Source organism: Rattus norvegicus, chromosome 8 (genome assembly GCF_036323735.1).
Source record: "Rattus norvegicus strain BN/NHsdMcwi chromosome 8, GRCr8, whole genome shotgun sequence".
NCBI lineage: Eukaryota > Metazoa > Chordata > Mammalia > Rodentia > Muridae > Rattus > Rattus norvegicus.
In genome coordinates this window covers 54998726-55024255 of record NC_086026.1, presented here as the reverse complement: position 1 = coordinate 55024255, position 25530 = coordinate 54998726, and the positions used below count along the sequence as shown (strand labels likewise).

Genomic DNA, 25530 nt, shown 5'->3' with positions numbered 1-25530 from the left:
TTTATTGGAAGACAGCCACGTTGATTTCTGTGTCATCCGTGGCAGTCTTCATGTTTTGATAGCAGCATCAAATAACTGTGACAGATTTATAACCTTCAGAGCCTACAATAGTTACTATCTGACCAACTGGATAGAAAATGCTTGCTGACACTGGAGATCAGATTGGTTTTAAGTGAGCTAGAAGTACAGGGATATTGTGAAATATGGCGTGCAAATCCAGTTTCTTCAGAACAAGGTAAGGCTGGCAATGCTGGCACCCCCTGTAATCCCAGCACTCAGGAGGCTGAGGCAGGAGGATTGCTACAAGTTCAAGGCCAGGGCGACAGAATGAGTTTGAGGCTAGGCTGAGCTACCCAATCTCAATAACAACAACAAAAATAGCAAGGTCGTGGCTGTGCTGGTGGCTTGCTTGCTGCCCATGCATGAAGTCCTGGGTTGGCGATGGCGTCTCATAAATCCAGGTGTGGTGGTAAAGCTCTCAGTAGTGGGAGGGGCAACAAGGGAAGATTAGAAGTTCATGGTCAAGTCATAAGCTGCAAGTTTAAGGTCCTTTCTTGCTTAAACTGGCAAAAAGAAAAAAAAAAGTAGCACTATTTATTTATGTTACTTTGTTATAGTCTCTGTTTTTTTTTTTTTTTTTTTTTTATTTCTCTTTTAAACCCAGCCACCGGCTGAATATGGTGGTTAATGTCTTTACCTTCAACCCCAGTACAAGGGAGGCAGAGGCAGATTTCTGAATTCTGGGCCAGCCAGTGCTATACTGTTAGGCCCTGTCTCAAACAACAGCAAAAACAACCCAAAAAGCAACCCCACAGTAACTCCTTGAGCCAGGTCCTGTCCTTGTCCCTGTCTGTCAGAGAGGAGGTGCCCATAGTTCTACATCCTGTGAAGGGTATGGCTGGGTCGCCCAGCTGTCTGAGCCTTGTGGTTCCTGGATTGAAGTTTGCTTTGACATTCTGAAGAGTTGTGGACCTGGACACAAGTTAGGCCTCCAGCTCAGGTGATTTGTGGACCTGATAGAGCAGGGTAAGAACAAATGCTCCTGGGGAGTCCAGGACCCCACTTTTAGACCTCGTGATTTGCTAATAGCCTAGTGTGTTTGCCATGTAGAAGTTTTAAAATGGTATATAGTCTTCATTTTTACTCGTCAGTTAGCTTCGAAACATCTGTGTACTGGAGGGTAGCACAGTGTGCACACCACAGTGCACACGTGGAGGTCGGAGGATAGTTTGTGGGAATGTTCGCTTCCTGTGCGTGAAGTCCTGGGTTCTCTCCTTCCCCCATGGATCACGGGAGCTAGGCTCAGGCCTTGAGGATTGGTGGCAAGCACCTTCACCTCTGAACTATCTTGCTGCCCCCACCCTCCCTTTCTTTTCTGAGATCTGATTCATAGCAATCCCCCTGCTTCAGACTCCCAAGTGCTGGGGTCACAGAATCCAGTCACCACCCAGCTGTGCTTTCATTGTTCGTTCTTTGGCATAAGACACTGAGCCCAGACACACCGTACCACTGGGCAAGCTGTATGCCCAGCCCTCACCTATGTCTGTGTATGGACTGTGTGTGCCTCTGGTGCCCACAGAGACCAGATGAGGGTTTCAGATGCCCTCAAACTGCAGTTACAGATAGTCGTGATCCTCCACGTGGGTGCTGGGAATTAATCCTGGGTTTTCTGGAAGAGCAGCCATGCTCGTAAACGCTGAGCCATTCCTGTAGTCTATAGTTTGTAATTCATTGGTGACTAGCCTCTGAGTTATGTGCGTATCACGGTTAGAAAAGCCTGCTCTACCAAAAGTCGAGCTGGTTTCTCTCACAGTCTAGTTTACTTTAGTTCCTACACCATTGATGGGGTAGCTCATCTCCCTCTAGTCTGGCTACTATTATGGGCATCTGGGTCTGTCTCTTCTCTCTCATTGGACTGTCAGTTTCCTCAGCCATCTTGTTTGCTTTATTGGTCCACAAATTTAGACTTATCTGTCAAGCTCTGGGCAGGGCAGTGTGTGGTACTTGGGGCTATCGTGATGAACATCGGGTTGATTCAGAAGGGACTGTCATGTTTGTGGTGTTTTCCTTCCAAGAATGTCACATCCCCGTCCACGTGTCTTTTTGTGCTATCCTTGAATGGCTTCAGATTTTCCTTGTTTTTTTTTTTAATATTTATTTATCATCTGTGTATATGTGCAGCATGTGTGTGAAAGTCAGAGGACAATTTGCAGGAGTCAGTTCTCCCCTTCCACCATGTAGGCTCTAGGAAGGAACTCTGAGCATTAGGCTTGGCTGCAAATAAATGTCCTTACCTGCTGACCCGTCTTACTGACTGACTTCAAGCCTCCTTTACTTTTCTTTTCTGAGGCAGAATCTCAATTTGTGCCTTAAGCTCTCTGTGTGTGTACGTGTGCATTTTCTTTTTCTTTATTTTTCCTTCCTTCTTTCCTTCCTTTTTTTTTTTTTTTTCTTTTTTTCGGAGCTGGGGACCGAACCCAGGGCCTTGCGCTTCCTAGGCAAGCACCCTACCACTGAGCTAAATCTCCAACCCCTCCTTTTCTTTTCTTAAGCCCGTCTGGTCTCAGCCTCACTATGTAGCCCACGTTGAACTCCTATTCCTTGCACCTCTATCTCCTAAGTGCTGGGATTACAGATGTGGACCACCTTGCACTGCTTCATTGTTTCTGGAATTCAAGATGTGTATCCCCCGCCTCTTCCAAGATGCAAAGTGCCCCAAACCTGCCTTTTACATGAGACATTTTTTTTTTTTTTAAAGATTTATTTATTTATTATATATAAGTACACTGTAGCTGTCTTCAGACACACCAGAAGCAGGCATCGGATCTCTTTACAGATGGTTGTGAGCCACCATGTGGTTGCTGGGAATTGAACTCATGACCTCTGGAAGAGCAGTCGGGTGCTCTTAACCGCTGAGCCATCTCTCCAGCCCTACATGAGACATTTTGATGAGGGGAGTTCTTGACCCGTAAAGTCTATGCAGATACTCCAAAACCAGAAAGGAATCAAAATCTTTAACATGTCTGGTCCCAAGAGTTTTGGAGAAAGGATGCTTGATTTCTTTCTCATTCTATATCCCTGGCTGTCCCGGAACTTGCTATGTAGACTAGACTGGCTAGAAATCACAGAGACCCTCCTACCTCCTGTATGTCCTGTGTGCTGGGACTTATTTATTTACGTTTACTTTCTAGACAGGGACTCGCTGTGTAGGTCAGGCTGACCTGAGACTGGCAGTGATCCCACAGCCTCAGCCTCTGTTGCATCAGGGGTACAGGCATGCACTACCTTGCTTGGTTTGCATATAGGGTTTTCTAGCGCTGTGGTATAGAAACTCTTCTGTCAACGCCTGGTCTGAGCCACACTACCTTCTCTGCCTCGGCTTCCTGCTCAGCTCTGTGTTCTTGTTCCGGCATTGTCTTTGTCTACCTAGTAGCAGTGGTCTGACAGGGAGAAGTGGACCATTTCCAGGCTGGATCCAATGCCCTTCCACATATTCAGCACCCTTGGTAAGGTTTCAGGGTTCTTTGTGACATGGCTCTCCTACCTTGCCAGTTGAGCTGTGCAGTCGTGCTGGTTTCTGGCAATCCCCAGATGCACTAAGCCATATCTTGTCCCAGGTTCATTGCTTTGGCTCTCTGCTTCAGTGTCCCCATTGCCTGGAGGGTTTCCATGGCCGTCCTCTCCCAAGGAGCACCCTCCACCTTGATATCACTCTATTATAGTTTTGAGAATAAGAATTCTTTGTATATATTTATGTTTTCTTAGAGATTTATTTTAAATTATGTATAAATGTGCGCACGTGCATGCGTGAGTGTGTGCACATAGGGCAGGTGGCCGCAGAGGCCAGAGGCATTCTGGAGCTGGAGTTACGGTGGTGGTGAGCCATCTAACATGGGTGCTGGGAACTGAACTCTGATCTTCTGCAAGGGGAGTCCAGGATCGGAGCCAGTGAGCCATATCTCTAGCCTGTGTGTTTATGTTTTCTTCTTTGCTGTCTATCTTTTGTTAGGACAACGAATATTTTCTTTCTTTGTACATGGTTCCGAGCAACTGGTTCATAGGGTGGTCATTGTGAACTGTGTTTGGTGGCATGCACCTGTAATATGTACTTGGGAGACTAAGGCAGGACGTTTGCAAGTTTAAGGCTCTCCTGAGCTACATAGAGCATTCTAAGTGAGAGTCCCATCTCAAAGAACTAAAAAAGGCGAAACTATTTAATAAGTCATTCCCTGGCCAGTCAAGCACTAGCTGGTGCTTCAGAAAAAGTGTTATTTCCTAGTCCCCAGTGTGTCACCCTCCATTTCTCCACAGAGATGACATATTGGCCATACCTCTCTAGCCTGGGATTAGACTCATTTCATTATTTCTGTGGCCACCACTGACATGTTCCAATGAACATGTCACCTTTCCTTTTCCCCAAAGATGAGATTGCTCTTAGCATAGTGCGTGGATCTCTTCTGTCCTCCAGTTCTCTGGCAAAGGGCTAACCGTTTGTTCTGAGAGCAGAGTAGAAGTTAAGGGTCCAAAATATATCCTACAGTTGAGTAAGAGGCATTTGCCTTTAGGAAGAGAGGGGTCACTAGATGGAGAAGAGGCCACCCTCCGAGTGTCATCTACTTTCTCAGCTGGGTGGCTTCCTGTCCCTCAGAGAACCAGGCACTGCCTTCTGTCTTCTACCACGACTCATGGTATGTGCCACTGTCACAGCATGCAGTGTCCTTCCATGTTCTGCGTGTTTGCAAGGTTTTTAAAGAGCTCAGTCATCTGTGTAGTTGATGGAACTCGCTTGCTGCTTGAGGGCCAAGTGCATCAGGGCCCCAGCTCTTGTCATTCTCTGTGGAGTTTATCTTCTGGTGCTGCCCTCACCCTGGATGGTTCCGGCTGTGGCTTTGGGTCCTTCCTGAGGCCTGCCCACTGTGAAGTCTTGGCTTCATTCCTCACTCCCTCTGTTAACTGTGGCTTCAGATTGTGTTTGAGGGAGTTTGGAGGTAGCCTGGTTTGATTCAGATGGCTCTGAGAAATCGGGATGTCAGGTAACCATTTCCGTATGTTTGCTTGTTTGTTGGTTAAAGCTTTTTGAGATGGTCTCAAGGAGCCCAGCCTGCCTCTCACTCAGTGGGGAGTAGAGGATGGCCTTGAACTCCTGATCCTCCTGCCTCTGCTTCCCAAGTGCTGGGATTTTGGAGGTATACCAACACATCCAGCTTTAGTTCTATATATTTATTATTTATATTTAGAGATACTATATTTTATCGTTGAGGAAAACTTGGAGAGTAGAGGAAAATTTAGAATAGAACTGTCTGATTTTTGCAATTTTGCTTCTTTCCACCCCTCCCCGTCCTTCTCTCTCTAACTACAACACCCTCCCCCCATCCCCCACTTTTCCCTCCCTTTCTCTTGCAGAAATCCTTGACTTTGCCAGAGTGATTGGTATCGACCCTATCAAGGAACCAGAACTGATGTGGCTGGCGAGGGAGGGTATTGAGGCTCCATTGCCCAAGGGCTGGAAACCATGGTAAGTCATTGTAGTGACTCACTGCCTTGACCTGTCAGAGGGACCTGACTCTCCAGTGTGTGTGTGTGTGTATACACGTGTTTGTGTGTGTAGATCAGATATGCACTGCCGAGCCCATCTTACTTTGTTTTTAAGGGTATGAATGTTTCTCTGCATATATATGTGTGCACTGTGTATGTGCTTGGTGCCTGCAGAAGCCAGGAGAAGACATCAGATTCCAGTTGTGGTTAGAGACTGTTGTGAGCCACCATGTAGATGTTGGGAAATAAACCCCAGTCTTCTGAAAGTATAACAAGTGCTTTTAACTTCTGAGTCATCTCTCTGCCCTCCCTTTTCTTGTTTCTTCTTCTTCTTCTTCTTCTTTTTTTTTTTTTTTTTTAAGATTTATTTATTGGGGTTGGAGATTTAGCTCAGTGGTAGAGCCCAAGGCCCTGGGTTCGGTCCCCAGCTCCGGAAAAAAAAAAAAAAAGATTTATTTATTTTATGGATATGAGTACACTGTCGCTGTCTTCAGATACACCAGAAGAGGGCACCAGATCCCATTACAGATGGTTGTGAGCCACCATGTGGTGGTTGGGAATTGAACTCAGGACCTCAGGAAGAGCAGTCAGTGCTCTTAACCGCTCAGCCATCTCTCCAGCCCTTTGTTTTTGTTTCTGTTTTTTTAGAATTATTTTTAATTGTGGTGCTGACTAGTTTTATGTCAACCTGACCCAAACTAGAGTTACCTAAGAGGAAGCAACTTCAGTGGCGATAATGCCTCAATAAGATAGGACTGTAGATAAACCTGTAGGGCATTTTCTTAATTAGTGATTGATAGGGGAGGGCCCAGCCCATTGTGGGTGATGCCACCCTACATTGGTGGTTCCTGGGTTTTATTTTCTTATAGCAGGCTGAACAAGCCATAAGGTGCAAGCCAGTAAACAATACTTCTCCATAGCATCTGAGTCAGCGCCGGCCTCCAAGGTCCTGTCCTGCTTGAGTTCCTGCCTTAGCTTTCTTCATGGACCGTGACTTGGGATATGTAAGCCAAATAAATCTTTTCCTTCCCAAGTTGCTTTGGTCTTGGTGTTTCATCATAGCAATAGTAACCTTAACTAAGACATGAAGTGCATGTGTGTATGTGCGTGTGAGTGCAGTTGTCCATAGAGGCCAGGAGATGGCGCTGGCTGCTCTGGAGCTGGAGTTCCGGTAGGGTTGTGAGCTGCCTAATGTGGATGCTGGGAAGTGAAATCAGGTCCTCTGCCAAAGCAGTATGTAGTTTTAACCACTAGGCCATCTCTCTCTCTCTCTCTCTCTCTCTCTCTCTCTCTTAAATGTTTGCATGTCAGGCACTTTATTTGAGCCATTTCCCCGTGTCTTGAAGATTAGTTTTAATGCTCAGGGACAAAACTGATATTTACCTGCAGGTTACCTCTTGCTTCAGGACTGAGCAGGCTGACCTGAAGGTCCCTGGGTTAGGATCAGAATGTACCACAGAGCTGCCTCCCAGACTCAGTCCCTCACTCCGAGGAGGAACCTTTGTTGGTCCTTGCACACTGGTAGAAGGTTAAAAGTGACATCTGTGGGGTTTGAGGAGATGATGGCTCAGTCTGTAACATGCTTGCTCTGCAAGCATGAGGTCCTGAGCTTGGTTCCTAGAACTCATGCACTTAAAAAAAAAAAGCCAAGCACGGTGGCCCTTGCTTGTAATCTCAGCATAGTGAACAGGCGTATCCATGGGGCTTGCTAGCCAGCTAGTCTAGCCTACTTGGTGAGCTCTGGGCCAGTGAGAGACTATCTCAAAAACATAGATGGCTCTCAGTCACAATGCCTGCATTCGTCCTCTGGCCACCACATGCACGCACACACGCATGTATCAGTACACATATGAGAATGCACACACTCAGAAAAAGCGATGTCCGCATCTCCTCAATAAGCCTAAATAGATGCTGAGGCCAAAGGAGTCTGTAGTGAGGCCACATGGGTTTGGCAAAAGATTTCTGTCTCCCTTGGCCACCATCCTTGGTCCTCCGTCCTTGAATTTGTGTGGCGTGATTCTTTAAGCCGTTTGTGTGGTGATTTTGTGTAGTGATTCTTTAAGTCATTGCTGTGCGTACGCGTATGCATGGGTACCTGTGCCACAGTGAGGACTTCAGAGGACAGCTTCGAAGAGTTGGTCAGTTCCCTCTACCTTCACCTGGGTTCCAGGCCCTGATCTCAGGCTGCCAGGCCCCCGCGTTTTACCCAGTGAGCCCCTCGTGTAACCCGTTCTTGCCTGGCTTCACATTCATGGGTTCCGTTGGTATTTTTAAATTCCCTTAAAGCTATCTAGATTGTGGGAGAACTCATTCAGGTTATCTCTCACATTCATGGGTTCCGTTGGTATTTTTAAATTCCCTTAAAGCTATCTAGATTGTGGGAGAACTCATTCAGGTTATCTCCGAGAAGCAGAGGTTTACAGTGAGAAAACGGCGCCTGGGGGTGGGGAGCAGGGGCGGGGACTGAAATAAGCCCCAGTGTCTGCTGCTACCTCCCTGCTCATGAGGACAGTGTCATCTCCATTCAGGGACACTGTTCTGTGTCTGCTCCTCCTCTCTTTATTTCTTCTCATCATGGGTGTGAAGCCTTCTCCAGGTTGTCCTCCCTCCCCAAGCTGGGACCCTGAGTTTACATCTCACCCCAGTGTAGGGTTTGGGTGTCCTAGAGGCCCTGTCTCAGCTGAGAAGGTGCGTTTGGTGGCCTAGGTAATTGCCCCTTTCTTACCCAAGCCATTTAACGGGTTGACGAACTTCAAAATGGCTGTGCCTACCCACCTTTCTCTCCTCAGCTGAAGGCACAGACTGACTCTTTTCAGCTTCTCGCACTCGACAGGCTCCTTGTTCTGTTGGTCTTTTGGCTGCCTCTCCTTGGACCAGTTCCAGTCTCACATCTTTTTCTAGGAAATCTGTTAGCGCTTCCGACAGTATTCCGGGTGCTGAGACGAAAGCTTGTGTTTGGAAGATTTTTGTTTTGTGCCGGTGCCCCTTTCTGATGGCAGGTGTATGTGTGTATGTGTGTGTGTGTGTGTGTGTGTGTGTGTGTGTGTGTGTGTGTGTGTGTGTGTGGCTGGTTTAGGGCCAGCTGTGTGCCAGGCCTTGTGCCAGCTACCTTCATGTACCTGCTAGTGTAGCTGACACTCCCTTGTCCTATAGGAAGAATAAGAACTACTTCTTATTTTCTGAAATAACGTAAGTCATTAAAAGTTATCTGTAGGACTGGACAGATGGCTCAGCAGTTAAGAGCACTGGCTGCTCTTCCAGAGGTCCTGAGTTCAAATCCCAGGAACCACATGGTGGCTCACAACCATTCATTATGAATCTGGTGCCCTCTTCTGGCCTGCAGGCAAACATGCAGGCAGAACACTATATATAATAAATAAATAAAAATTTAAAAAACAAAAAAAACCTCTCTGTGAACATCAGACTGTCCTTGAACTCACAGCTTCTGTTTCCAGAGTGCTGGGATTAAAGGCACGCACTACTGGCATCTATTTTTACTCTTAAACAGCCTCAGTCCCCACATCAGGAAATAATGCTACCCACAGTGGACTGTTAACTGGTTGGTTAACAATATAATGTCCTCCAGACATGCCCATCACCCAACAGATCTAGAAAATCTCCCAATTGAGACTGTATGCGTGGGTGACTCTAGGTTGTGGCAAGTTGATATTAAAACCTAATAATCACACTGCCTTACTTTTTTATTTTATCAGTTGTGTACTTTCTCATACTAGACATGCCACTCTGTGTGTGTGTGTGTGTGTGTGTGTGTGTGTGTGTGTCTGGAACACAGAGCCTTGTGCGTGTTACCCACTCTATAACTGGGCTGTGTGTGTCCTCACTTCAAGTGTACCACATTCTTAAAAAACAAACAAACAAATAAAAAAAATCTTTTACTAAAGAACATTTAGATGTTTTTGAGACTAACTATGCATAAGGGAGGCTGTTTTGGGGGTTAGAGAGATGGCTAGGTGGTTAAGAGCACCGGCTTTTCTTCCAGAGGATGTGGGTTTGATTCCCAGCACCCATGTGTTGGCTTACAGTGATCTGTGACTGTAGTTCCAGGGGATTCTATGTTCTCTACGGCCTCCAAGGGCACCAGCACACGTGGCACACAGACATACATGCAGACAAAACACCCATAGATGTTAGAAGCAAGATCAGTTTCTGTATTCCCTGCGCCCTGCTGTTGATTCAATCATACACTTTATGCTGTTCTCTCCTGAGCACACAGCTTTGTAATAAGTCTGGAAATCTTTCAGGGTAGGTATTCCAATCTTGTTTCAATTTTCTTTTTATTATTGTTAATATTATTAGTCATTTAATGTTTATGACTACTTCACATGCATCTATGTCTGTGTACCACTTGGTGCCTGAGGAGCCAGAAGAGGGACTTGGATCCCTTGGAACTAGAGTTACAGATGGATCTTAGCCACCATGTGGATGCTGGGAATCGAACCTGGATCCTCTGAAAAGGCGCCCGTGCTCATAATGCTGAGCCACCTCTCCAACCCTTGTTCCCATTTTTTCAAAGCCTCATTCTAAGCTCTTTGCATTTCCTGGTGAATTTAAATGCTATCTTGTCACTTCACTATTTGGATTGGGGCTGCACATAAATCAATTTTGGGGGAATAGGTATCTAAAATGATATTGAATCTTCCAGCCTGTGAACAGTATCTGTTTCTGTTTATTAAGGTTTCCTTTAATATCGCTAAGAAATGTTTAATAGCTTTTGTGTACATGTCTTGACTCTCTTTATCAGATTTTTCCCTAAGTAGTTCATATCTGATGCTTCTGTAAGTGCTGCCTTTTCAGTCTCCGGTTGTTTCTTGCTTTCATAGGGAAGTAAAATTGGTTTCTGTATATTGATCTTGCACTGTACAACCTTGCTAAAATCAATTATGTCAGGCCTAGTGGCTTATTTATTTATTTATTTACTTATTTTAAGATTCTATAGCATTTTCTACAGAAGCGATTCTGTCTCCTAGGAATAAAGGTCTTCTTGTCTCCTCCTTTCTACTCTGGTGACCAGAACCTTCAGAGGAGGTAGTGACAGCAGATGTCTTTGCTTTGTTAGGTAGCTGTTGGCTGTGGGTTTCCCGTAAATGACGTTCCTCAGGGAAATGTCTTCTGTAGCTGGCTGAGCCTTGGAGAGGGGTGGATGGATTTGAGCCAGTCAGTGCTTTACTACACGTGTTGACAAGATTATCTGGTTTTCTTTTTCAGTCTTTTCTGAGAGTCAAATTCATCGATTGATTTTTTCAGGCACTTTTATTAATCTTTAATTGCATTTATTTCTGTATTTATATTTATCTACCTACCTATCTACTTACGGACTTATGCTTGTGGGTGTGGGCATACCGTAGCACTTGTAAGTATGGTGATCAGAGGACTTGTGGGAGTCGGTTTTCTCTGTCTACCATGTGGGCTCCTGGAAGGGAACTCGGGCCCTTGGGCTTGTCCCTGAGCGCCTTCACCAGCTGAGCTGTTTCTCAGACCCCGATTTTCAAATGTTAAAAAAACTTCATATTCCTTGGATAATTCCACTTGGTCATGATGCATGGTCCCTTTTATATTTTATGGGATTTGATTTCCTAAAATCTCATTAGGTGTTATTGCATCTGTATCCATGGGGGAAACTGGTCTGTAGTATCATTTTCTCATAATGCCTTCATCTCGTTTCTGCCATGTTGCCACTGTCCCCACAGAACGAGATGTCTTCCCCTTCAGGTTTGTGGACGAGCTTGCTGGACAAGGATAGCTGTTATTTCTGCTTTAAATATGCGGTAGAATTTACTAATCTGGGAACTTTGTTTGTGGGGAAAGTTTTAACTTCAAATTCCATTCTAAAAATAGAAATGAAGCTGTGTGCGGATAAGTGCACAAAAATAAAAGACAAAGGCAGGAGGATTGCTGTGAGTGTGAGGCCGGCCAAGCCTGGTTTGCCTAGGGAGTTCCAGCCCAGCCAGATAATCAGACCCTTTCTCATCCCTCCCCACTGAGGTGTAAGAGTGTTCAGGCCAGTTTTTGCTTTGCCCTTTGAGACAGAGTCTCTCCATGTACCTCCCAGACTGACTTTGTAAACTAGGTCGGCCTCAGGTAGGAAGAGATGAACTCAATTCTCTAACTCCTTTGTCCTGAGAGCTCAGGTCCTCCACAGCCTCAGACCAGAAAGTACCACTTCAAACGCTGTGCCTGGGACACTGTGTAGAAAAGCATAATTTTACAAAGATGATCTATGTGTGTGTGTGTGTGTGTGTGTGTGTGTGTGTGTGTGTGTGTGCGCGTGTGTGCGCTCGTGCGTGTGCCTGTGTGTCTGTCTGTACACCGTGCATGCAGATGCCCGAGAAAGTTGGAAGAGGATGTCAAGGGTCTAGAACCGGAGTCCCATGCAGTTGTGAACTGCTGTGTGGGTGCTGGGAACTGAGCAAGTGCCCTTAACTGCCGAGACACCGCTCCTGTCGGGGTTAAACACTTAACATTAGGTTGATGGGTTATGCAGTGCAGGAGGTGGGGGCGAGGAGAGGGAGTGACCTGAACCAGGGCCTGAACAAGAGCTTCCTGTGTTCAGCTTCATCCCCAGCCCTGGTCAGCTCCTTGTGGACTCTTCTTTTTCTTTATTCTTTTGCAAATGGAGGTCAGAAGAGAATGTCAGATCCTCTGGAACTAGAGTTACAGACCTCGTGAGCCACCATATAGGTGCTGGGTAGCACAGCTAGATCCTGTGGAAGAGCAGCCAGTGCTGTTAACTGCTGAGCCATCTGTCCAGTCCCACTTAAAAAAAAAAAATCAATTAGTATATTTTCAGGTATCTCTTTTCTTTGAGTAATTGTTCAGAAGTTTGTTGCTTGTGTTAAAGTAAATAAATAAAATGAAGAAAGGAAAAAAAAAGCCATCTGTGGTTGCAGCTTTAAATGTCCCTGTCTTATTCGCCATGTCTTTATAACATGTTATATGTTTTATATGTTATAAAATAACATATCTCCCGTGTTGTATTCTGGGTAATTTCCTAGATTTACGTTTCAGTTCCTTATTTGTCTCTTCTTCGGTGTCACATTTGATGTTTAGCACACTTTATAAAACAACTATCCACTGCTATAAGTTAGTTTATATATCCCAGTATTTGTTCTTTCTTAATGAATTTTGTTCTTGCTGGGCCTTAGAAGGGACTGACTTCCAAACTCTGCTCACCCCTAGCCAGAACATCACAGGCGACCTTTACTATTTCAACTTTGACACTGGGCAGTCCATCTGGGACCACCCCTGTGATGAGCACTACCGGAAGTTGGTCATCCAAGAGCGGGAGAAGTGGTCGGCTCCCGGGGCCATTAAGAAAAAAGACAAGAAAAAGAAAAAGGAAAAGAAAAACAAAAAGGACAAAGAGACCTCTAAAAGTCCTCTGGTGAGTCAGCCTGAGGCAGCCTCTACCCAGGGCTGCAGTCCAAAGGGGTGTGGGGACCCATGGGGACCTGCCAGGGGGTAAGACAATGCACTCTTGACAGGACATTGTCTCATTTTACCTGGCAGATCTTTCTTTCAGCCTCTGGAAGTTGTTACTTCTGTGAATACTTTCTTCTCTCTTCTTGGGAAGTTGCACGACTGTACTAGAGAGAGTGTGAGCTCAGCGGGGCAAGGATTGTGTTTTACGATTGATTGGAGAAGTGGTGGCATTTGCTGCTCTGGAAGGGTAATAGACAGGAACTGTTGAGTTGGGTGTGGACTCATTATTTGTCATTATCTTAAAATTGTCAGAACACCAGTGCCTTTAGGTTTTAAAGGAAAATCCGGGGTTCGTGTCACAAACCTGCAGTCCTAGGACTTGGAAGGCTGAGGTCGGAGGGTCACGAGTTTGAGGGCAGCCTATAATTGATGCATATATGCCATTGGCTCAGTTGACATAATCGGAGGTCTCTGTGGCCAGAGTCCGAGGAGGAGGGGGAGGGGGAGGGGGAGGGGAGAAGGAAGAGGAGGAGCGGGAGGACAGCAGGAGTTAGAGGCATCATCTTCACTTGGCTTCCAGTAGCTTTTTTATTGAGTTCTGAGGGCTCTGCTCATTTCATTGTTTATCTGCCCCTCAGCATGTCTGAACGTGGTCACCCTTCCTTCAGGAGGAGCTGAGCGAGAGCCTTGTATGTGGTTGAGGATATAGACTTTGTTCCCTCCATGCAAGCTGAGGAAGCAGCTCAGTTCAGGCCTGTGGGGAGCACTGGGAAGACCTGGAGTATGTGTGAGTGTAAGTGTGTCTGTGTGCGTGTGTGTGAGTGTGTGTGCATGTGTGCGCGCGTGTGTATGTGTGTGAGTTTGTGTGGATGTATGTGTGAGCATGTGTGTGAGCATGTGTGTTTGTGTGTGTGTGCGAGTGTGAGTGTGTGTGTGAGTATGAGTGTGTGTGCGAGTATGAGTGTGTGTGCATGTGTGTCTGTGAGTGTGTGTGTGAGTGTGTGAGTGTGTGAGTGTGTGTCTGTGTGTGTGAGTGTGAGTGTGTGTGAGTGTGTGTGTGAGTGTGTGTGTCTGTGTGAGTGTGTGTGAGTGTGAGTGAGTGTGTGTGTGCATGCGGGTGTGTGTCCATCCGTCCGTCCCCGTATTGAGGATTCCTAGGACCACACATTTGCTAGGCAGGTGTTCTACCAGCAAGCCCCATTCCCAGCCCCACCTTCTTCTTTCCTAAGGCGTCAGTTCTGGTTTTGAGCAGTTGTTAAGTCTTTCGCTCTGTCATGTTCATGTTCTGTTGCTGCTGTGGATCCCTTTGCTGCCCCCAGCTCTGTGCACACACTGTTCTGAGAAATGGGGTGAGACACCTGATCCCACAGAAAGATGAAGACAGGTGCTTTCCAAATAGAATCTTGGAGTTTTCTAATACTCTCATGTATTTGAAAAGCAGAAGGCAGTGGTGGGCTTTTCTTTAGCCCAGGATAATCCAAAATGATATTTTGGCAGGCTCCAACCTGACTCAAGGTGACAGACATGGCTCTGGATGTGTGTTTGAGTCCCAGGAGCTTCTTGTTGAAGTTAGAAGGACAGCTGGACCAGGTCCTCAGTGGGATTTTTAGGACTCAGGTCAGGTACCTTGTGTTTGTCCAGTGGTCAGGCCTGAGGCTCACAGGCTACCTGGGCTCAGGTGGCCTGGGCCCTCTGGAAAATATGTGCTCCCAGCTGGCTGGTTAGTGTATTTGCAGAGGCTGTTGGCTACCGAAAGGCTCTCTTGTAGCCCCAAGGTTCTGTGACTGGATGTCTTTAAGCAGTCTCAACTTGGGAATGGTTATAGAAGGCACTGACTGTGTTTCCCTGGCTTCCTCTCTTCTCTCTCTCAGAGGACATTTCTGGAGTCCTTGATACAGCATAAAAGTAGTCCTTGATAAAAGTAGCCAATCCTGAACCTGAGGGCTAGAGGAAGCTTGGGGATTGAACACAGGCCTGTGGTTTCCAGGCTTTGACTAGTGGCATCTGCAGATGGCTGCTCTGTGGCAGCCTAGAAACAAAACAGGGCTACTCTGGGATCCCTGAGGTTATGTTGGCGTTCTTCCCTGTCATGCTGCAGCCTTCACACGGTGGTAGCTCCCTAGGTACCTAGTCTCCAGGGTCCTTTGGAGCAAGGTTCGTAGGCTGTTAATCTCTCTCTCTCTCTCTCTCTCTCTCTCTCTCTCTCTCTCTGAACTAGAACCTAGAAAAGGGCACATGTTTAGCTTAAGGGAGTTTGGCCTTGTTTGGCCTTTCTTCTTTTTCCCTGATTTCTGCTTTACCTTAAGGAGGGTGGTTTCCTGCTTCGGGTCTTGGGCTGAGGCAGAAAGAATATATCAGAAGGTCAGTCTTAGTTTTCTCTGCGTGTTTATATACCCATCTAGGAACCACAGCCTGAACAGGGACTTCTGCCTTCTTCCTCCTTTCTCCGTGGCCTGTCCCCTCTCTCAGCACCTGGGCTTGCTGATCTGGACCTAGACCAAGAGGTACAGGCTAGAAATGAGGCCTTTAAGAAAGGGAGGAGCCCGTGCATGCTGGGCGACACACCGTGGCCTCTCATGGGTGCCCTTCCTGGTAAGCTGCAGCCACTCTCCAAAGGCCAAGCTTCTCGAACCCACCAGATCTTTGCTGACGTGGAGAAAATCTTAGGCAGGCCTTCGATCCAGTGCAAGACAGAGTTAGGAGACCCACAGGGTCTGGAGTCAGTCCAGAAGGCCACAGAGAAAATCTACCTGGGGTTTTCAGACCCTGAAATAGAAAAAATGGAACTGAGGACCAGACAGCAGAGACCCGGCGCGGGGGGTTTTCAGAACCCCGAACTACTCCACAGTGGGCAGGATGTGTCAGAATGTAGGAGCCAGACCCCTGCTCACTCTAAGCTTTCTGAGGCTCCCAAAGGCCTGCAGCTGAGAGGGGAGCATCACAACCACAGCATAGCTGCACTGAACTGCACAGGCCCTGGAGGGGACAAAGGTCAGAGCCCCGTTTCCTTACCACCCTCTGAGGAGGAGCCCTCCCTGTCCCTTTGTTCATCTGGCCACGTATCAGCTGCCCGGAAGAACAAGCGGTTTTTACTAGAGAGCAGCCCAGCAGAAGACTTCAGCTGGCAGGGAGTCCCTGGGGAAGGTGGGGACCTGGGCAGGGAGAGGTGGAGGAGAGAGCCTCCAGGCCTGTGGATGGGGCAGGTCTCCAAGCTTATCAACAAGGACGCCCCAGAGAGATGCAAGGAAACAAAACCCACTGCTCCCAAGGCTGCAGAGGCCTCAGCCGAAGAATCACCACGGGGGCCCTTGCTGATGCCGCCTGACACCCCGGCATCAGAACCAGTTCCAAAGCCCCCTTCAGGGGATCCTGCCATCGAAGACAGGCATCATCCTCCACCTGAGGCTCCAGAACCTCCCAATGAAGAGAGGAGGCCTAGTGTTCCCACGGCTGACTCAGATAGCAGTAGTGGAGGGGGCAGCAGCCTGGCCTCACCCCTTGGCTCACAGGTCCTAGGTGAGGTAAACAACTTCCCCTGGGACCTGCAGAACCCCCAGGGGTCTGTTCCTGTCATGGGCCAGTCAGGCCCAGGGCCTAGAGATGTGCACTTCTGCCCTTTCCTGGGGCCCCAGTTGTCCCACGTGAGCTCCGCGGAGGAGCAGTCCGAGAGTGAAGACTACTCCGAGGACCAGAGGTTCTATCAGCACATCCTGCAGATGGTCAAGATCTCCAGGCGGCTGGAGGGGCTAGGGCTGCCTGAGAACATGCAGGAAGTGCCGTGCAAAGATGTCGCCGGCATGGTCTGTGGCACAGCCAATGAGTCTTCCAGGATGTCTAGTGAGGGTGAACACAAGTCCATCATAGCTCCAGAAAGGGACTCGGGGTTACTGACCTGGGGGCCGGAGCTGCTAGAACATCCTCCAGGAGCAGTGTCCGCCCCTCCGGGGCAGGAGCCCTCTCAGCCAGCACAGTGCCAGCCGAGCAGCGGCCTCAGGCAGGGGCTAGTCCCACCGAGTTCCGACATTGGACTTGCTGCAGAGCCAAGCAAGATGCAGCTTCTCAACCAGGTAGGCTTCTTAGGTAGCAGGGCCTAAGGCCTTGCCCTCCTCCCCCAGCTCAGCAGGGAGGGAGCAGGCGGTACTGACACTGCTCCTCCAAAGCCTTCAGGCCAGCGTTTGCTTTCCCGATGCTCTTTCTTAACTGAGGATCCCTTAACCACCCAAACAGCCACCTGGCAGATGACCTGGGTTTCAAGTTTGTTCTGTTCCATTGTCTGCAGTCTAAAGCTGAGGGTATCCGCTCAGCCCTCCCCGGCCGTAGCCATGCTCACGGGCGGTTCACACACTTGCTGGGAAGGGATTGCTTCTGAGGGTGGGCACAGTGGCACTGACCCCCGCCCTCGTACAGGATCCAGGCACCTTCTGGGAGTTGAGAAGCCTTTCCCATCTGCCGATTCTAGGGAACATGAATTCCCTAGAATCATGGGAATTTCTGCTTCGCATGTTCCCTTCTTGGAGTCACACAGTCCCCAGGAAGCACAGGGCCCTCAGTCTGCTGCTGCCACCCAGTCGGCTGCTTCTGTTCCTTGCCTCCCAGGGTCCCCAGAAAAATCACATGACCCCGCCTCAGGCGTTGACTTCACTTTCCCACTGGTATTTTCCAAATGGCGGGAGTTATCTTGTCATCCCTTCACTGCCAAGATTCACCCGGTTCTTCATTCAGAAATCAAGTTGGACGGAGACCACAGGGCTCACTTTGAATTCCCTAGCTGTTTTGCTGTGGCCCAGCTGCCACTTTACCCAGTTGTCCCCTCTGGTCCCTAATTGCTGACACGCACCGGTTTCTCCGTTAGTTCTAATAACTAGTATAGTACTATAAATATCGGATAAGCCACAGATTACCCTGAAAGTTTTAATTAGCACAATGGCATCACATTTATCTGCTCTGAAGGACACCGGCACACATAGCCCCATGCTCAGAGTTAATGGCCGTCTATAGGAGATGATCAGCTAGGAGCCAGGGATCTATAATTTCCCTGCTAACCACCGACTCAGTAAAGGCCCAAGAGAACAAAGCCCCCAGCATGCCCGTTTCCCTCCCTCAAGCCCCCAGCATGTTAGCAAATTAACCATGTCAGGAGTCTGTAATTTTCTATAAATACAGTGTGGGAAGGATTCTGCTGATAATGCTTGGACAGGCGGAGGGGCTGAGCAGGCCGGGCAGGCTCCGCTTGCTCACAATTCACTGGGAGAAACTTCCTGTGCTTTTTCTTAACATAGTCATAGGAGCACACAAAGCACTTGCTTTGAGATAGATACTCCAGGGCTCAATCCCCTCTCTGCCCAACTAAACCTGTGACTTTGGACAGGGCTCTTGACCATACCCACCTCCGCTTACTTAAGTGGGGTCTCCACATGGTGACAGAGCCCACCTTAGGTGAGCCTAAGGACGAGCAGGGCCTAGTGTTGAGCATCGCTGGCCAACTTCACGTGTCGGCAGCCTTTCTCCCTGACCCAGATGCTCTACAACAGGGAGGATGATCCGTCATTAACAGATCTTACCTCAGGTGTTCTCTGAGAGCAGAGACTCTTCTGCGGGCCAGCCTAACTGAGAGGATGGTGACCCTGACCTTTGGATCCCCCTTTCTTCGTTTACTCTTAGGGGCTAGAGTGGAACAAAATACGTTCTCTCTGTTTTATAAATTTGAGAAAAGTTTTGAAGGGTCTTGTAATGTATTCCCAGTATGCTACGCCGATCTCTTTTTTTTTTTAAGATAGTGTGTGGTGTGTGTGTGCGTGGTGTGTGTGTGCATGGGTGTGTGCAACTACAAGTGCTTGTGGGGGCCAGAAGAGGGTGTCAAAGATTGGGACTAGGGTTGGAGGTGGTTGTGTGTGGGCTGACCGAAGTGGGTTATGGGAACTGAATGCACTCAGATCCCCTGGAAGATCAGCAGACTTTCTTAACCCGTGAGCCGTCTCTGCAGCTCCTGTGCTGGCCTCTCGCTCTTGTTAAGTCAGACGCACACAGTGCACACGTACTGCTGCACTGGGCCCATCCAGGAGCCCCTGTGTTCCTCATCTCCTTTGGGCCGAGTAGCAGACCTCGCAGACGGAAGAACTGGAGGTGTGAGGGGCTGTGAGTAGCCCGAGGCTTCACACATCCTGACCCAGTCTGGGTTGTGACTCCAGTCCTCACTGGCACAAAGGAAGTCTTCACTTGGCTCCCGGGGGAAAGCAAACCAAAGAGAATGACTTGTGGCTCGCACTTAAGTACAGCAGCCGCCCGTGTGCAGAGACCTCCCAGGAGGCCCGCGCTTTGCTCCTGTGTTTACCTCCATGTTCGTCAATAGCGTAGTGAGGCTGCTTTTTCTTGACTCATCACTTTCAAGCGTCAAGAGACTTCTAGTAGCTAGACTTTTATCTCTACCTCCCCATCCTACTCCCTTGTTATGTGTGCCCCCTTTTCCCCCCGTCTTAGCATCTGCCAGATGTGAGCGAGCACACAAGTTAGCAGGATCAGGAAGCCAGCCTGCCGTTTCTCACTCACCCAGTCGGCACAATGGTATTTCTGGGTGCTGTGCTTCATTAGCAGCCTCCAGGCGGAGGCGTTTTTAAACTTGAACAGGCAGAATTTAGATGCTTTATTTTTATATCTGCTTCCGACACCCTGAGAGCCTTGCGGTTTCTGGGGTTTGTAACGAGATGTGTTCTATTGCCCAGGTCCTGGGTCCCTCCTTAGCCCCAGTCCAGGCCCCTCTTTGGGGCCTGGCTCCCTTACGAGGGCTTGGGGATGCCCCATTCTCCGCTCTTCGTGGATCCCAGAGTGTGAGCTTGGGGAGCTCGGCAGATCCTGGGCATCTTGGGGAGGCCATGCTGGTGAGTCCTTTCTCTGCTGTGCATGCATCTTGCTACTGCGGGGCCTTCTGGGTGTCACACCTGGAACGGTGGCCTGTCACCGAGACACAAGCCGTGTCTTTAAGAGTTTGTCATCTAGTCTGAGCAGAGTCACCCTGGCAGTGGGGGCGGGCTGGGCTGTAAGCCACCTGTGCTGATTTCCCCATCCACGTGGCTGGGGTAGTAGAAGTTGGGAAGGGAGCAAGAACTGTAAAGTAGATTCGTGGACATGGTAGGACTTGACTGGGAACCTGTCTAAGGAATCAAGGGAGCATGCCAGGATCGTTCCAAAGGTCCTCCTGGTGAGTTCCCCTGTTGTTGCCCTTCTGTTTTGGAGCCTCCACAGGGTCTCAAGGTTGCTGCTTGTACAAAGGGCCTCTTGGCTTCTGTCCATGAGGGCAAGAGTGCTCTCAGCCTCTTGACTTTGGGGGAAGAGACCAACGAGGAGGACGAAGAGGAGAGCGACAACCAGGTAATGACGAGACACCCTTTCCTCTTGAGCACTTGTGGGCATGCGTAAGCGTTGTAACTTGTTTTAACCGTACAGCAATTCGGGGATATTGGTTGTTTTCCTAAAGTTATGTTACCACCACTATTGTCCATTTTCAGAATTTGTTCGAAATCCCAGATTCTAGCCACTAGACAATAAATCATTCCTTTCCCCTCCAGCCCCTGATAACCTCTAAGTCCCATTTCCCCTTTCTCTCATACACTTGCCAGTTCTAGATGTCTCATATGAGTAAGCTCACACAGTGTTTCTCTTTCATGTCTAGCACCCTCTCACTCAGTATGCTGTGGTGAGTGTGTAAAGCCTGGTGTGTGTCTGCACCGTGTTCTGTTCGTGCAATCCTCTGTTGGTGGGAACATGGGTTGGTTCTGCCTTTGGATAACCTCGGAGCCACCCCCTCCCCCACAACCATTTTAAAAATAAGTAAAAGTGATATTTCCACCCAATAACTTCCTTTCTTGACCAGTCTGTATACATCTTAGGTCTGATCTGGAGAACACAACATACTTGATTGGCCTTTTGCTCCCTGGATAATGGGCTACTTAGTGAGGCTTTAGTGGAAGGTCTGCCCAGAGTCCTTCAAAGCCTTGCCTGGGTACCCCACTCTCCCCTGCATGCCCTCATGCTGGACTGGCTGGTTCCTTTAGACTTATCACTTGCCAACACAATCTAGAGTTATCCAAGAAGAGGGAACCCTGGTTGAGAAAAAAAAAAAATGCTTCCATAAGACGGGGCTGTAGGCAGACCTGTAGGTCATTGTCTTAATTAGTGATTGATGTGTGTCTGGCACACTGTGGGCAGTGCTGTCCCTGCACAGGCAGTCTTGGGCTTTATAGGAAAGTAGGCTGAGCAGGCTGGGAGGAGCAAGCTCGTGGGCAGCGCTCCTCCACGGCCTCTGCATTAGTTTTTACCTCCAGTCCCTTCCCTGAGTTCCTTCAGTCAGGGAGCGTGACCTGAGAGTTGTAAGCAGAAATGAAAAGTTGCTTTTGGTCATGGTCTCCATCACTTCAACAGAAACCCTAACTAAGCTCAATTGTTTTTCCTCACAGAGCATCCGGAGCTCCAGTGAGCTTCTCAAGAATCTGCATCTAGACCTTGGTGCCTTGGGAGGTAACTTTGAGTATGAGGTAAGAACCTGAGGCCCCTGCTGTTAAGTGCCTCGGGCAGTACCTTTTTTTCCCTTTGGAAGAAGCCTTTGCAGTCTGCTGAGCATATTTAGAAAGGGAACTGGTCCATCTGGGTCTGCCCAGGATTTCTGGGGTTTAGGGGATCCATTCATCTTTTTCAGCTATCAAATGACCAGTTCTTGGGAGTCCACGGGCTAGCGGGTGCTTGAGCATAATGAGGCGTGCATGTGTACGTCCCTTCCCTTTCTCATACACTGCACGGAGAAGAGCTTGCTTGTCTAGACATCAGGCAAATTTGTCGGAAGAGATGGCATTTGCCCTGGGTTTTGAAGAAAACCGAAGTTTTAGACAGGGGATAGTCTAGGTAAACAGGACAGTCCAAGCAGAGATTTAAGGGTGGGCAAAGGCATATAGGTGGGAATATCTTTGGGAACATGCTTCCACGGTCTTGTCTCTGCAGTCTAACATGTGCTGCCACCACATGTTCTTCATGGAGGGCACATGGGCAGTCCAGCTCATATGTCCTCAGACTCAAAACCTTGGTGCATACTTCGGAGCCTGGACCAGAAATCATAGGAACATCTACTGTATATTCTCTGGTGTTTGATTTATTAATTTTAAGCAATTAACAGTTCTCCAAATAGTCCTAAAATATTTGTTATAAGCAATGAATCATGAAGTTGCAAATTAGGTTCATGCAGACATTTCAATACTGACTGCAAGGTCTAAGCCTCATATAGGTATTATATATTACATTTTTATTCATGCCTTCCACACCTTAAACTCGAAATGACCTTTACATCATTATGTACATCATTATTTACATTATTACATCGAAATGACCACAAAGCCAGCCAGAAAAGCAAAGGTGCCCCCACCACACATCGTAATCGGTTTCATTATCATCTCTGTTCTTTGTGTGCATGTGACTGTGCGTGTTACACATGTGTATTTGCGGGAGCATGTGCTCAGGTGCACATGGAGGCCAGAGGAGAACACTGGGTGTTCTGCTCTGTGGCTCCCTGCCTAATTACTCCATCAAGATAGTTCTCTCACTGAACCTGGCCTAGGCTGGCAGCCAGCAAGCCCCAGGGGTCTGCCTGCGTCTTCCTCCCACAGTGCTGGGTTATAGGTACATGGCCACACCTGACTTTTTACTTGGGTACTCAGGCTACACAGCAAGCACTCTTACCCTCCAAGGCATCTCCTCAGCCTTGCCCACCACTACCACCACCGCCGCCGCCGTCATCATCATCATCTGCTTGTTTTGAGACAGGGTTTCTCTGTGCAGTCTTGGTTGTCTTGGAATTCGCTCTGTAGACCAAGCGGACCTTGAACTCAGAGATCCACCTGCCTTTGCTTTCCAAGTTGCTGGGATTAAAGGCAAGCACCACAGCCAAGTCCTTATTATTATTATTATTATTATTTTTTTTCGGAGCTGGGGACCGAACCCAGGGCCTTGTGCTTGCTAGGCAAGCACTTTACCACTGAGCTAAATCCCCAACCCCTTATTATTTTTTAAAATTGCATTTTAATTTATTTGTCTGCACATGTGAGTGTGCACACATGTAGAGGTTGGAGGACAACTTGCTGGAGTCCATCTTCTCCTTCCATGAGGGTCCTGGGGATTGAAGCTTGGTAACAAGCCTTTGCCCACTGAACCGTCCTCACATCGGACTCACCACTCCTTGGCTGACCAGCTCTGGATTGGTACTTGAGCCCTCACTGTGGGTACCATTTCACAGTAAAACTTTGCTCATTATCACAGAGTCTGTCCAGCCCTTTGGTTCTGCAGTCAGATATGTTTTGATTGCAATGTTAACACTTTCTGCCAAACGCAGCACTTTCCCCGACTGTCCCATCTGTAGCTCCAATCTGACACATGTCTGCCTTGAAACCGCTCCTTCTGAGCGGGAGCTGGTCTGCCTGAGTCAAGAATCCAGTTTGATCCTCTCGACAGGCAGACTTGGTTTTCCTCTCACCCACCATTCACCAGTGTGGACTGACTGCAGGTGGTCCTTTTGCACCCGGGTAGATGCCTGTTACAGGAGAAGGGCTCAGGAAGACGTGCTTGTTTGCCGAAAGGGGGTGGGCACGTGATTTATGTCTGTACACCCAGCCCACTCACTGCCTGCGACACAGGTAGTGTGGCTGTGCTTTGTTTAACAGCTTAAGGAATGGAATGGAGGGGACCCAGACAGGCTGGGTGGTGTTTTCTCCTTCCCTTCGCTCTCTCGGCTTCTGGGTTCAGTAGGTATCTGTTCTGTACCATCCGCTGGCGTATTGAAATTCCACTGTAGTGGGAGCATGATGACTTCTTAATGGCTTACGATGTCAACCAGGAAAAGTATTCTCTCTTTGGCTGTGATCCGGACTTCTGACGTTTTCCCTTCGGTGGTGGTTGGGGGAGTGGGAGCTTTTTAGATGTTCGAATGGCCTGCTTGGCACCACAGTGTTGTGGGGAAGCATCTATAGTGGGTGATACTTAGTCAAGACCCCTGACTCCTGTCTTCAGGCTTCTGCCACGTGGGGTGTTGGAGTCCTATGTTCTAGCCTCAGGCAGGTATTAGGGCTTTTTCTTGAGGGAGATGTTAGTGGTGGAGGCAAGTGTAGGTTTCTAGGCAGGCAAAACTGCCTCCACTTGGGCATTGCTTTTGAAAATAGCTTTTGTCCCAGTGTCCAGTCATGCCCCGCCCCTCACAGTTCCTGGTACAACCTTTCTTCTGAGTTCACTCTGCCCTGTGTTGCCAAGCAGTCATTTCGCTCTGACTTCCATGAGAGGGCAGTAGGATGGTAAGAATGCAGCTCAGTGTCGGCTCCCTCCTTGGCTTTCCAACTCAAACCCATTGCTCGACTATTACTAAAGGGAAGGGTTCATGGAACCCACACCAAGAGGCTTCCCCTCAGGGGCAGGGAGGCAGAGGAGGTGAGCAGGTGGTCTGTGGTCATGTGGTGCAGATGAAAAGCCATCAGCTGTCAAAGGAGAGGGAGGGAACCTCGGCTTAGAAATCACAGGATGATGTCAGTGTGATCAGAAAGTGCAAACTGTACCCGGGGAGCTGTGCGAAGAACTGAGAATGGCACGAGACCTGGAAAATAAGCCTGACCTGTCAAGGCAACCTCTCCAATCCCACGTTGTTTGCCCTCCTATCCTGTGTGGATCACTGGAGCCCATGCCTTGGGGCTCTGGGCAGGTGAGGGGGTGGGACTGCATCCTCAGGAGCCTCCTGACTTTTGAAAAGTGTTAGATGAATGATTCAAGAGCTGGTTCTGACCATCACTGCTCTTCACCCCTTCCCTGCACAGATGGCGAAGTCCTGAAATATGCCGTGAGATGCAGAAGGGCCTGGGACTGTGGCAGGGGGAGGTTGGGAGTTAGAGCCTGAGAGACATGGAGCAGAGCTGTGCACCCATAAAGCCTGGAGCAGGAGTCTGTACCCAAGTTCCTGGAGCGTGCATACGGCTGGGGCCTTCGGGCCCTAGTCCTGGTGACGTGCCAAGGAGCTGGGTGAACAAGGACAACATAGAGTCAGATGAGGCATTAGGTTCCTGCATCCTTTCGTAGATGACAGACAGCCAGTGTTTAACTTCCTCTGCTTTCTCCACCCATTTCTGCCTGTCCTATTGATGTAGTCAATAAATATGGATACAGGCCAAGGCCATTTATTTATTTTAGTGGCCGCCCTGCTTCAGCGATTTTATGTTTAGGTAGGCAGATTGAGATCACCCAGTCATACGCAAATCTTCCCTTGTGGGGAGGAGGGGATGCTAAAGGTGGTGCGCTGGGGCCTTATGCCTTGAGCACTCACTCTACCAGTGAGCTATGCCTCAGGCCGAAAGCCATCCTTTGAAGGGGTCAAGCTTGAGAGTTGCCTAGATGAAGCTCAGGATTCTTGTAGTCGTGTCCTCTCCACTGTAACTGTGGGAATCTAGGGGGGATGGCTCAGTGGTTAAAATCACTTGCTATTTTTCCCAAGGACCACTGGGGGTTGGTTCCCAGCACCCACATCAGTAACCATACAAGCTC

At 48.5% G+C, this 25530-nt stretch overlaps 1 protein-coding gene across 6 annotated transcripts in view; it reads left to right on the top strand.

The window, feature by feature from the left end:
• The window catches only part of Cep164 (centrosomal protein 164), a 63644-nt gene that overhangs the window by 7009 nt on the left and 31105 nt on the right, over window positions 1-25530 (top strand). For 3 of the 6 annotated variants that reach the window (XM_039082354.2, XM_039082352.2, XM_039082351.2), the window contains exons 3-8: window positions 5404-5515; window positions 12733-12937; window positions 15378-17042; window positions 19695-19850; window positions 20206-20340; window positions 21426-21503. In XM_039082354.2, coding sequence (XP_038938282.1) covers window positions 5404-5515; window positions 12733-12937; window positions 15378-17042; window positions 19695-19850; window positions 20206-20340; window positions 21426-21503 — 2351 coding nt within the window. The remainder of the gene's footprint in view (window positions 1-5403; window positions 5516-12732; window positions 12938-15377; window positions 17043-19694; window positions 19851-20205; window positions 20341-21425; window positions 21504-25530) is intronic. The other 3 variants (XM_039082355.2, NM_001427257.1, XM_039082353.2) reach the window with 2 other exon arrangements.